The sequence below is a fragment of the Mercenaria mercenaria genome, chromosome 9 (genome assembly GCF_021730395.1).
Source record: "Mercenaria mercenaria strain notata chromosome 9, MADL_Memer_1, whole genome shotgun sequence".
Lineage (NCBI taxonomy): Eukaryota > Metazoa > Mollusca > Bivalvia > Venerida > Veneridae > Mercenaria > Mercenaria mercenaria.
Window position 1 is genome coordinate 7,371,214 of NC_069369.1, and position 14,415 is coordinate 7,385,628.

The following is a 14,415-nucleotide window of genomic DNA, read 5'->3' on the forward strand; positions in this document are numbered from 1 at the left end:
CAACAACAACAACAAAAACAGAAAAAACATACACCAGTTATCCTGATCATATTGTATTAGTAATGATTATGTGATCTTTAATATTCCAATACCTTTACAGACCGATAAATCTTAAATCAGCTAAATTAAATGATCATAATAGTATAAATATGGTCTAAAGGCATCTTTAAAGACAGGATATGTGCTTTTGGTAAATCATATCTATTTACGAAATAATATATCACAACCAGTAAATTGTTTGTTTTTACTACTAGCAACTTAAATGTAATGTTGATATGTCTGCATTATGTGTGCAGGTGTGTGTATATGTGTATGATTATTTTATGTCGATGTACTATATATAATGATTGTTCATTCTTCAGCTCTGAAAAATACTGTAGTTTGTTACATAATCATCTTGATTTGTTTAATATCTATAATCACGTGACATTATTAGCATTATAATGATGATGTTTATCATGTACGAAGATGTACCATGTACAAGTCTATTATAACAATTCTGTTCTGTTCTGTTCTTAATTAATTAAATTATTGTTTGGAAGTTACATGCGATGGAATTGCCCTTGTGATACAAAAACTCGCATTTAAACGAGAAACATTAATTTTATTCAAGAGCAAATCACTGTTTGAGATATATTATTCAATTCTTAACACGTTATCAAGGATTATTATATCCATCCTGGACAGCATCCATCAAATATTTGCCGCTTTTCTGTAAGTTTCTTTTCCAGCGCTATGACGTAATAACTGTGACTTAAGAAAAAATGAATTATTGCATATTAACACACAATTTTCAGCCTTCTTTTTTTATAATAAAAACACATACCGGGTCGTGTTAGAATTAAGAAATAACATACCTCAATTTGGGTAAAACCTTTGAAGTTCAGATGTGAAGTAATCATATCACGAGGGCGCAGCCCAAGTGATATAATAATACGCATCTGAACGACAAGATATTATTCTATTCAAGACCAAATCACTAAATGAGATATATTATTTCGATTCTAATACTTTGAAAAGGATTTCAAAGTACATTCTTGACGACATGGATCTATTAAATAGTTCCCTGATTTCTGTTGATTTCTTTTCCAGCTATGCCGTTTGCCGCTATGACGTAATAATTGTGACGTCAGAAAAATGAATTGTTGTATGATTACATACAATTTTCAGCCTTCTAAGTTTAATAGGAAATGAATCGGGTCATGTTAGAACATACCTTTAGCAACGTACGTAAAACTTTAAGTTATTCAGCTGCATTTGTTTCCTTAACGTGCGCTAGAATTACATCTACATGTAGAATATTCATCTCCGTGGAGATATTTGTTTTCATATTTTAAAAAAGTTTATTTGTACAGATACATATACTATGAGTGCAATACTAATGTTTGATATATAAGCTATCATCAATGACTTACGCATATAATGATTGAGTAGCATTTCATCAGTCTCATTACCCGATTTTTCGGCTTTCATGAACTCTGACAAAATTGCCATAGAATCACACATTCTCGCATCTGCGTTTATCATCAAAGCTTTGTTGTATATCTGTAAATTACAATTTATCAATACACATAAGTCAATACAAAAACGGAATTCCAGTAGGCAATATTACACTATGTATATTTCAGCTATATTTCGTGTAGTTTAACACTATCAGATTTAATACAATGAAGAAAAACCATTATTTGTGATAACAAGTACAGTTGAAAATTATACAATCAGTGACTTCGGACCGGAATCGAGAGGGTTAGTTGTTCAACACAGGTGCCTGTCCGTGCCGGAAATAAAGCCAGGTGTTGCATCAGTGGTCTTCCTCCACATTTAAAATATTAAAACTGTGTCGGTGAAACGCTATTAAAATCCAGCAGATAAAATACAATCGTTTAGTATTTTAAGAATTTTGTTCATAATAGTGACCTCTAAGTGTCGTCTACATGGGCTCATCATTCTGATTACTTCGTCGCTTTGAAGCCTTCCAATACCATCGTTTAAATTGCCGATCCACTGTGAAAACTGCTCAGAACCTCTGTCAAGAGGCACACGGGCTAGTTCCTTGATGAACTCATCGTCTCTTGTCATCAACCTCATACCTTAATATGAATTATTATGGAAACAAAATACACAATATAAATAATGTGAAAAATGAGTTACCAATGTTTTCAAAGATTTCCCTGTAAATGGGATCATTTCTTTGACATATAATTATGAAACAAATACAAATTTACATTATCTGATAATATTTTTTTTTTTTTTTTTTTGAACAGAACATATAGTTTATTAAGACTTAAGCATAACAGCCCATCGTCATAAATAATACAAGTTTACAAACATGCAAACACAAAGAAATGGTAATACATGTCAATACAGTCAAAATTTGTCAAAACGTGTGAGAGTGTTCATTTACATCGCCCAATAAATGTATAACAATCGTGGCAAATGTACATCAACTTTAAACTACAGTCGGTACATTGACATTATAGATAAAAATATCAACAACAAACTTTAATTTATGTTTACCTGGTTTCCAACCTCAAATGCTTGGATACAAAATTTAGCTAGTTTTATTAATACTGATTTCCTATCCGAGTTTATAAGAGATATAAATTTAAAAACGCTCGGGTGTCTTACATAATATCTTGGAATAAACTGCTGTCTAAGATTACTGTAATATGGACATTTTAAAACAAAGTGAAATTCGTCCTCTGAATCATTCAAATCACACATGGTACATTTTCTTTGACTTCTATCTACTTGTCTATGTCTTCCCGTTTCAATAGCAAGATTTTGTGAACATAATCTTAACTTTGCAATTACATTTCTGTATTTTTTATTGTCTAAAATTTCTAAGTATTCAGATTTTACATATGACAACTTAATTTCTCTGTATATGTATAACGATGTACACGTGTTCATATTTGTACGCCAGTTCTGAATATAAATATCTCTCAGTCTTAGCCTAAATTCTGGTATAAATATATTTACAGATATTAATAACAGCGGTATACAGATGTATACGAGGGTCCTGCAAACAGTTCTGTCACTAATGTGCTTCCATAGTTTTATCCCAGGTATTTTTAAAACGTTTTATTGCACTTGAATAGTGTGTCAAATAGCTAACGATATCCGTTTATTTTGTGCAAATAGCTTTTCAAATGACCGGGTTATTTCAAATTTAAATGCATGCAGTCATATATACTGACCAATTTACTTGTCACATTGTAAAATGGACGCGTGAAATGACTGAAATTCGTAGCTATATTAAATGCCGCATTAGGATTGATATAGATTCAAAGCAGATATTGATTTTGATGAATTGTGTGGTATATATGGAACTCAGGCCATTTCAGTGTTTAGGTGGGTTAAAGCTGTTAAAGCTGGCAATATCTGTCGACGATAATATTCGTTGCTGTAGGCCTAAAACTTCTGTTACAAAGGCAAACATCGCAGCTGTAAAAGCTGTTGTCGAACAGGATGCGCGATTGTCTGTGAAAGATATAGCCAAACGATAGTCGGGCTATTTCTAACTTGCTAATAGGTGACGAAACTTTGGTGCACATATCTGAGCCACAGAGAAGGGCTGATATTAAGCAATGGAAGCGAAAAGATCAAAAACGCCTCTGTATTGCCAAGAGAACCATAAGTTAGAAAAAGATATCGTACGCATTTTTTTCAAATTCTAGTGGACCAGCCGTTCAAGTGCCTTGTCCACCTGGTCATACAGTCATTGGAAGATTCTACAAGAACTCTGTACTGAAGAAAATGAAAAAGTTTTACAATAAGAACCGTTCAAGCAAAGGATGGTCAGGAGTCCATCTTATACAAGACAACACATCCTCACACATGTGCGAGGTTGTTAAGTCTTTTTTTGGCTTCTGAAAAGCTGGAAGTTGTAAACCATACGCCTTATTAACCTGACCTGAGTCCCTGTGACATTTTTTTTCCAAGGCTTAAGAAAATGCTTTCTTGAAAGAAATATAAGTTCAGAAGATCTATTGGCAGCCCCATTTATCGGTTTTTCAAAGAGATACCAAAATAAGACTATCATCTGCTGTTCGCGATTGGGTAAAAATGTCACAAAAATGTGTTTCGGTAAAGGGGAAAACTTTGAAGGTTTGTAATAAAAATAATTTTGATAAAACTTAGCACTTAAGAAATCCGAACCCAATGACACAACGTTTTGCAGGACCCTCGTACCCTTTCGAAATACCAGCTCTGACATAAAATGGATATAAATTCAAAGTGCAGTTGACCCATTCAGTTGACTGATAATCATTATTAGGTTTATTTGTAACCAGTGCCGTTATACTAGGCTCCCTGATACACCTCAAATATTGAATGAAACCAGGCACATTAAAACTTTATCAAACAAACAGTTGTTTTGCCAACCGCTTTTAAAGGTAACTCAATGCTTAAATTTACTAGTACACTGAAATATATAGCGATAAATACAGACTCCGTTTATCACATGAAACAAGAAAGCTTGCATGTGTGAAGTGTGTGTAATAACATAAAGAACTCACAATCATGATTTGCCATGTACACATCGATATCGTTGATTATGTCAAGGAGAGCCTCTCTGTAGCGATCATAAAGCCTATTCCTAGCAACTTCTTTATCTGAAATATGTTGACTTATTTCATATCTTTTTCTACAATCGCACAATATTAGGGTACCGTGCAAAAGCTTAAATTAATTAAAAGTTAGCATATCTGTAATTTCTTAAAATAGCCCTTTTGAAAAATTCAATAATTATAGCATACGCATTCAGGGCTGCTGTTCGCGTATGTTTCTTCTTGTGTAACATTTTATCTAATTTATTGTAGTTTTCCATTTACTTTAGATACGTCCCTACACAAATCCTGGTTTGAACTCTCAAGAAATTAATTTAACGTTTATCGTTATGACAATGAAGGTTTAGAAAGACGTGTTTATATGCAAATTAACACCACTGAATCAACTTCAGATAACGCATTTTGACAAAAGAAGAAAACAGCATGTTAACGCAAAAAAGTTGTCATCTTAAGGCAATGTACTTTGTACAATGGAATAGGTACCTAAAAGCGGCTACATTTCCGTACGATTTTAAGTCGTTGAGAAATAGCACCCCATCTGTAGTTTTGATTACGAAACAACATTGCTCCCTTTGGATACGGTCTATCACGTATACCTTGTGCCTAATATAGCAGATTGGGGCCCGATGACCAGACCTAGAGCTAGAGAAGATGTCCAGAGGTCTAGTCACTGAAATAATTTCTTCAACAACAAATTGTACCTCGTTTCCTTTCTTAAAAAAGACACAAGTTTGAGCATTGTTTTACCATACTTTCCTCTCTCTGTTTTGCAGGGCCTCAAAAGGCAAATCTACAAGTTTTAAGTTTGCTGAAAGCTACGGTTGTATTTAAACGCTCGGATTGCAAATAAAGAAAAAGGAGACGAAAACAGCTCTTCTAGCATGTTGATGTATTGAATGTTTTCAACTGTCCTCCAGAGGAATAGCACTTTATGGGCCCCTATTTAATAGTATAAAGGGCATTGCAAGTACATGTAAAATTTTCAAGAAAGATCTATATTGTGATATACGATTTATTTGTTTGTTACTGGGTATTGATCATTTTTATGATAATCAAACTTGCATCCAAAGTCATGGCTGAAAATTTACTTCAGGGGAGACAACCAAACACCTTACATTAGCCTTAAGCTTTATGGCTTGTTTGACTTGAATGTATACTACTTGTAAAACATTCTTTTTACATTCTTTCGCTTTGTTTGCATATTCATGAAGCTGTTCAAGATTTTCCTTGACTGTGCTCAGGTAATTTGTGTCTAGATTGACCATTAGGCTTTTCATGTGTTCCTTAGCTGCTCTTTCGTCTGTGCTTCCACCTACACCTAGGGACGCAGTCAGTCCTACAATCTGTTTAAAACGAATGGTGAAGAATAAATCATTATAAACGCATCATGGTGTTCATCCTTACGGTTAACCGTTTTATTTCAAATTCCATGCTTCACAGCAATTGGTGCCTAGCGCATACAATTATACAAGCCACAAGAGTGCACGATTTTTCAAGCATCCCTTGTAACATGTTTTACAGCTTCCACCGCAACAGCAATAAAGTGATTGCGGTGTTCATGAGCACAAATTGCAACACGTTGCGGTGAAGAACCTTTAGTTTGCGTTGAATTGTGGGGCACTTCCGCGAAGTACATAAAAAGTGAAGTCGGGAATAATTGTTACATATAGATAAACTGCACTTAAGCTCACTCACAGTTGTGCGAAATACATAGATATATTTGGTATCTTTGTCGTATTAATGCAAACGAGTATGCTTTATTGGCAAAATACTTAATATTGTTTGAGTTTTACCTGACAGAAAGGCAATATGTTATATTCTCTTCGAGATATTTAAACTAATTCTTATTCTAAATGTCAGGTTTCCTTCGAAGTCTCTTGTTTTTATACATCGCACTAAGAATAAGTTTTGTTAGATGCCCTTATATGCAAAACAAAAAGCTACTACCATTCTTCCTCCCTTGCACAAACATTTTACTAACACATACAGTACTGTGTAGAATATACATATACAAGTTCATGCAAAATGATTACTTTGGACAAGATGAAGGGCTGTTAATTTATAAATCGTTTCTTTTTTTTTTTCCAAATACAAAAGAAAAATTATTTTTTTATTTCTTAAACAGCATCTTAATAATTAATAATGCAAAAAATATTTCGAGTTTCTTGATATTAGATAAACCAGCCACTCAGTAAATGTACAGAGTGTCTAGACAGTTTGTTGTTGTTGTTTTTTTCGGTGAATTCTAACACAAATTCATCAAAAAGTCACAGTTTGAAATCCTTGTTAGTAATAATGTATTGGCAACGAAATAAGGTTGGGTATTTTGTTCCGAAAAAGTTAACATATGATTTGATACAATAAAGTGAAATGAACTTCTTGATTTTTAGTTATTTTACTTTTTAACTTTACCTGAGGCAATCCAATGTTGTCACGCAATTTCATCTCTATGTGTCGGTTCATAATTTGATTGTAGCTATGTGACCCGATAGTGTGATGACATTCGTCAATCACGATCAATGAGAAATCCTTTAAGCTGCTTATCTCCTTTAGTTTTAATGAATTTAGCAAAACTTGGGCTGTTACTACCAGTATATCTCTCCTGCAATCAACAAATCGTCTGTCTTTAGTAAAATGAACAATAATTATGACAGTACATATGAAAAGATGCAGCACAAAATGGTCATTTGTTATTCAAAACTAAACTATGATCCTGACCCAAGACCTTGCTTCACACTTTCTACAGGCTTTTGTACCAGTTTCAAACGGTTTGTCACTATCAGTAGAGTCTAAAAGTGGTCATCTCAACATAAAGTTTATATAAGGAGGATCCGATTGTACACAGAAAAAAAGTGAAAACGTTCTTGTAAGTGATATTGGCAAACAAAGCACATACTTAAATGTTGAAATATACTGAATAATAGGCAGATAAAGTACTAACATTAACTCAGTCTATGATTTACAATAAATGTACTGAGTGATCTTTTTCAGTCATTTTACACGTATCACCTTTTCTCGGAGTGATATTTTGAGTGTCTACACCTTATCGGTCAATTCCAACACACCAAGCAGTCATCCGATTGTCACGTGATGAACTGTTTAAAACCCTGTTACGTTTGCAGTTGCTTTCAGAAGAAAAGTAATTTTATATATTTGGAAGGTCACTCGGTGGTAAGTCTCAGTGACTTTTACAGACTGCTGTTCTAATAGCTGATAAAATCTGGAAGCACAGAACGCAGACAAACAAAATTAGAATTTTCAGCAGAATGTGTTCCATTTCATTTTTTTTAATCGACCACTATGATATGAAAAATTTTCAAAGTACAGATAATATTATCTGATAACTTTATTTCTTGTCCAATTTCCCTTCAATTTGAAAATATGATGTATTATGTATTATAGTATGTATTGAATGCAAATACATGAATGACGTGACTGATTTCAGAACATGAACAATATTCATTTGCTGTTTCGGAGAGAATGTTCCACTAAAACATTAATCTACGCTACTCGTGATTACCAGTGGTTTAATGTCTCTCGCCATTATATGTATTTCCTACACCTTTCTAAGAACAAATTTAAGCCTATTCATATAATGTTACTGTAGTATGAAACGACTGAAAATTGTTTTCTGACGTCAGAAACCCGAGCCGTCAGGAATACTCTTCTGGCCAGTTTTGATCCCGTGTCATACCTATTACCTAATATTGTGTTGATAGTGTTCTCTTCATTTGTGTGTTTCCTGGATTGTTGAACATAAGTGTTAAAAGAGTCGCATATCTCCGTTCGACACTGAGGTGAAAAACACAATATGGATGTCACACATATAATTTAACGTTACTGGCACTTACATTGCACATAAATATTTTTCCGATTTAAGAAATCGTAGCTTGAAAACTAGCTATGTGGCAGGTGATATTTTTTTGAATTCGATGTAGGAAAGATGACAAAATTGGACCGGACGACTTCACATGATGTTGCCATGGGGACTAGCATTTACATGATATTTACCAAAAGAAAATGACTTTAACATTTCCTGACTTACGTATTATTAAGTGTCATCGATTTTTCATGATGAGTAATTTTCCAGGTATTTATTGAACATCCCTCGTAAATCACGGTTCAAGTACATAAACATATTATTATCGATGTAATGCAACTTATTATGACTGCAGAAAGTATCATCATCATGAGCTATTTTTACCTTTCAATGTAGTCCTTCAAGTAATGTTTCTTTTCTCGCTGCACTCTTCCAGTGATAACTTTTGTTCTATAATTAGGCAAATACTCAGCACACCTTTTCCCTTGCTGAAATGCTAAAGGCTCCGTGTGAACTAAAAATATTACTTTTCCAAAATCGCCCATTTGTGATCTTTTTTGGAAATGATCCTGAAAGTGCAGACCAAAGCTATACCGATTGATATATTTTCTTAATCATCATATTGTGTGTTCTAGGTATTTGTCGGCACTTAAATCATCATCAGTCTTGTTTCAATTTTAAAGAAAATATACAACATGTGTAACTGCATCATTTCAATTTTTAAAATAGATTGCATTTCAGAATTTGGTTACCTGTATAATTTTGCATGCAACCCTTGTCTTGCCAGTATTTGTAGGGGCCAATACGACAACGTTGCTTCCCTCCAAACCTTTCGTCGCCAGCTCCATTTGATATTCTCGTAATTCTATAGGCTCAACTTCTACTTTCTTTCGATAATCGTCATCTAGAAAGGATGTAGAATCTAATTGCTGTTCGATTTCGATTTTCAATGTGAATGCTACTCCATCAAAATTTAGTGAAAATTTTACGCTACGTATAAACGAGTAATAAAGGAAATGAAAACACGTACCAAGTCTTTGTATAGAAACATGTTAATATCTTGAGTTTATTAAACAGTTTAACAAATTCTCTTTCAAATATACTTTACCCTCATACTCTGAAAATATTCATATGCCATTCAGTTTGAATGAAATGCCATTTTTACAAGCTACAGAACTTTGAGACGATTTGAGCTATACCAAATATATGTGAACGATTCGTTTCCGAATCATGTCGCGAATAGGCCATAGATATGTATAATCCTCAAACGTACCCTTAAGGGTGGAAAGTGGAGTATAAATAACTTTATTTTGATGACTTTCGGTGCCGTTTAGATTGATTAATACTCCTGTTCTTCTGCTAGAACGGATAGGGTCATAATGATGTATCTTTACCACTGGATACTTTACATACTTGATACATTCAATATGTAGCTATAGATACAAACGGAACATTTACTTCAACGATTTTGACGTATTTTCAGAATAAGCTTGCCGTCCCGGCTATTACATCTCCCAATTACTTTTAATACAATTTACAATGACTGTTTTTTTAATTTTTGTAATGATCTCCTTCTCAACCTGAACTATGATTGTCATTGTACAGATAATCATTAACTAAACAAACCGCTACACAGAAAATATAAACATAAAGTCAAAAGAATCCAAACTGATATATTTACTAGCTACATGTACATATGTACATGTGTTGTAATTAAGATAATAATTAACTTGCAATTTGAATTGTAAATACGTACTGACGATGACAAAACAACAAACCTGTTTGTATTAATGGTATGACCTCTTCCGCGTTGTCGCCCTCACTTTGTTCTAAAATACAGAATTGTTTTATCAATGTGACAAAAGCTACCTCTTGACATATTGAAAGGAACGCCATTAGTATTTATTCCTAATTTTCAAGAAGGGATAACAATTACATTAAAGGTAATTTGACGAGATAACTACTGTACAAATCTTCAAAGTATTCCGTTTATTTAGAATGATTGTCAGTTTATAATTTAACGGAAAGTGCAATAAATAGAATACACCTTATTTATTTCACATGGATAGTAGAGAAAATTCTTACAACTTTTTTTATCTTTTCAACTTATTCACATTGACAAATTCCTTAATTTTAAAACAGTGAAAGATACTAAGCACTCTTGGGTTATTACTGTCGCTGACAGCACACCATACATTTTAAAAATACATATGTAAATTATCAGTGTGGATTTAATTTATTAGAAAGGGAACCAGTTTTCTCAGTAATGACTTGCTAGAGAAAATACAATAAAAAACAATTTCACAATATATAGACAGAATATTAGGTTACTGTCTTATACAATTAAATTCATTAGGTAAGTCGAAGAAAAAATAAAAGTCGAGCTTTAGCCTCGACTTCTATTTTTTCGTAGACGGACGTAATAAATTTAATTTATAAAGACATAAAGAGAGTAACGTAATGTTCTACTTATCCTACCTTTTGATTTTAAATCATTTCTACTTATAATTTCCCACCAACTAGGTATGTGTACGTGTATGTGTATGTAACTCTAAATTATATAAAGCTCTTAAAAATCCCAAACATTTAAAATAAAAGCGGGAAAACAAAGGCTAACCTTGTATTTTATACTCGACTTCTGTGTACTGTGAACATGAATGAATAATTTTGATTTTTACCAAGACAGTGTATCCAAAGTTCAGTTTCAAGTCGGATATTCGTTCTTACCAAGCGTGAGTTAAATTTATACAAGCCATAACACCGCTTCACAAAAAAAAAATAATAAAAAAAACCGTTTCCTTGACGATTGGATTATTCAATAACATTCGATTCCAAATGCAATATTCTTTGATAGAAGTGCTGGACAAACGCTATGGATGAGTCATCGGGCGTTTCCGTTATAAAAACTTCTTCTATCCTCTAATTGCAAAGCGATATATTCGTGACGGTCTAATCTACCTTACCTTATAAAAGCTCGTTTATAAAAATGATTGCATAAATATGTCCTGTAATAGTTGTTCGCATAGATATTGCCCTTTATTTCGCATGCATGAAGGTAGGATAAATGTGTTTTCTTCTGTTCTGTATTTGCACCTAGTTGTCCCTAAAGTTATATTATTACATTGTTCAAAAGATTTTATAGAAAGATCAAATGCAACCTTTAGAGATTTTGTAAACAATTGTTGAGAAACAGAAGAATTTGCGTCTAATATTTGTCTACAGATAGAAAGCGAAGAAACTATAAAATGTATACCTTCAATGATTTCATTGTCCTTTCCTGTTCGATCCTCTTTACCGCTTACATCTACCCCCTTTGCAGTCTAGATAACGAGATAAGTATCAGTATCAGTTGTCACAAATAGCTAGATATATCACTAGAAATAAAGTATTTGTTAAAACAAAAAGATGTGTGACCCTGAGCTATAAGACAATCGTGTTCCTGTCTTAATATACTCTTGACTGAATCGAAATATGTGATTTTACAACTTTTTTATAGCACCATATGAAATTGGATCAGTGATGTTGTGTTCTCTACTTTTTTTTTTAATCAAAGCAAAGCAATTCTAACAATTGATTACACTGGTCGGAGTAAAAACGTCTATGATTCACCTAAAAACCTATGACGAGTCATATTTTGAGGTCAATATCATGAATGATTTATAAGTGGTTTTGCAAACGCTTGCAGAAATCTGTAAAAAATCATTCATAAGCATGTATGAATAAGCTCTCTCTCTCTCTAAAAAAGGCGATGAGTCAGACATAAAGCATTCAGAAACTGGAATGTATCGGCAGGGACATTAAGAATTTAAAGACTGTTACAATCCAACACTCATTTTAGAATTCTGCAGGTAAAGTTTTCAACTGTCCAACATCGACTTCTCTCATAACAAATATAATATAAAATATGTCTAATGCTTATAAGTAGGGCAGTATACTTTGATGTCAAATAGTATTAAAGTGTTTAATTCTCTTACACGAATTTAAACGTTTAAGCGAAAATATACCTTCAGTACTTTCATTTGTTCCTCTGTTCGGTTCAGTTTATCCGTTAAAATTTGTATAGTACTTGAATGGCTGTCTGTTTTTGCTTTTACTTCAGAAAGGACTTTTGCATCTACTTCATACTTCTCAAGCTCTTCAAGAACTTCCGTTTTGGTGCTGCTAATGCTATCAAGCGCATCACATTTGGACGCCTCAATGTCATCTAATGCTTTAATTTTCTCCTCTTCAAGACGCTGTAGAGCTTTCTCTCTCAATGTCTTTTCCTCTTCCTTATCAATGCGGATTTGATCTTTCTTCAGCTTATACACAAGAATATGTATTTCTTATTTTCTAGTTAGGAATGTCAAAAAACGATAGTTATATAAAGATGCGATTCATAATTTGATTATTTTACTTATATTAAACACATTTGAATATATAATTGATCTAAGGAAACACAAATACAAATCAGATGAAATAAGTTGACTTTATGGTGGTATTTCTACAGGCACAGATTTTAATTAATTGAGCAACATGTGTATATAGGTCGCTGTCTTAAATTTCAAACTATAATTAATAAGTTGGGGGAGGGGGTATTGTTTTGGCGTTGTCCGTCCGTCCGTCCGTCCGTGTTTCCGTCCGTCAAGTTTCAGTCAGATTGCCCAAGTAACGCCAGAGTTATGGCCCTTAGTACTTTCTAGTGTTAACTATATATGGTACTATAAATACGGCAATTTCTGCTTCATAACTTGTGACATATTTGACCTAAAACTATGAAACTTAAATTTCATTTAGATTACCATAATGTGGTAGTGCACACACAATTTCGTTTACAATTTTCGAGTTACTGACCTTTAAATCCACATATTTGTACATAACAAACTAACCAATTGGTAGAATTTCATTAAACTTCTTTCATGTTTTCCATGAACTTTAATTATCAACACGTGAAGTTGTGTACCCACAGCCGGTCACCCCCACCGCCCTGGTTACACCCCTCCCCCTCCCCTCCCCCACCCCACAATTGTTTTTTTCCCCAGTTTTTCTTTTTTTTTAACCTTAAACCTTCCATGAATATTTATCATCATGCAAAGCTGTACCCTTCCCCATCTCGCTCCTCCATCCAGTCAACCCCACCACCCCGATCATGAACCTATCCACCCCGCATCAAATTTTGTTTTTCATTTTTTTTTATTTTTCATCAATATCTATTATCAACATGTGAAGTTTTGTACCCTCACCCGGTCACCCCCCCCCCCCCCCCCCCCCCACACACACACACGCACCTCTTTTATCATTCCTTTTTTTCTAAAACCTTCTATGAAACTTTCAACATATGAAGTTGTAATTCCCCTATCACCCTACCACGTCAACACCCACGTTCCAGATTTCTTACTTGATTGTGCTCTCTTAATGACATCTGCTCTTTTAAGTTCAATTGTAATGGAATTATTTGCTTCTTAGTAACATCCTTAACTTTTTGCCGGATATATTTCTTTGCCATTCCTCACCACAAACCCATTCGGCGGGGGATAGCAATTCATCAAATTTGCTTGTTCTTTATTATCGGCTATATATTTGTAAAAAATTACGACAGTTGTTAGCAAGTTAAAAAAAATATTAAGTTCTTTTGTGCTGTAATTTAGAATAAAAATCTTTAGTACAAAATAAATATAACACTTGCTGTTGTATAAATGTCGGTTTCTGTCATAATAGACGATAAAAAATAACCTACCATATCCAGATTGTTTACAGCTATCACTGCGTCCTTGTCATGAGCAAGAGTGTGTGGATCTTGCAATATTGAAATAAAATGATCAAGGTAATTGCTTAGTTGCTGCTCTGTTAACTCCCATTGAGCTTTGTGCATTAATTCATTTCTGTATTCTCTAGCCTAAAACAAAGAAGAAAGTATGACATAAACAACAGCTAATCATCATTATTCATGTGACAGAGACACACATAAATAATGATCGACCATCTTTGTCCAACCTATACGCCTTCCGGAATAATATTTTTAGACAACATATGCCTCAGCTAAAA

At 33.5% G+C, this 14,415-nt stretch overlaps 1 protein-coding gene across 3 annotated transcripts in view; it reads right to left on the minus strand.

The window, feature by feature from the left end:
* The window catches only part of LOC123546421 (antiviral innate immune response receptor RIG-I-like), a 31,353-nt gene that overhangs the window by 2,902 nt on the left and 14,036 nt on the right, over positions 1-14,415 (minus strand). For all 3 annotated transcript variants that reach the window (XM_053550782.1, XM_045332673.2, XM_053550781.1), the window contains exons 3-13: positions 14,108-14,266; positions 12,396-12,692; positions 11,645-11,711; positions 10,170-10,220; positions 9,144-9,295; positions 8,776-8,960; positions 6,984-7,173; positions 5,752-5,914; positions 4,521-4,616; positions 1,918-2,090; positions 1,416-1,545 (exon numbers count right to left, since the gene is read on the minus strand). In XM_053550782.1, coding sequence (XP_053406757.1) covers positions 1,416-1,545; positions 1,918-2,090; positions 4,521-4,616; positions 5,752-5,914; positions 6,984-7,173; positions 8,776-8,960; positions 9,144-9,295; positions 10,170-10,220; positions 11,645-11,711; positions 12,396-12,692; positions 14,108-14,266 — 1,663 coding nt within the window. The remainder of the gene's footprint in view (positions 1-1,415; positions 1,546-1,917; positions 2,091-4,520; positions 4,617-5,751; positions 5,915-6,983; positions 7,174-8,775; positions 8,961-9,143; positions 9,296-10,169; positions 10,221-11,644; positions 11,712-12,395; positions 12,693-14,107; positions 14,267-14,415) is intronic.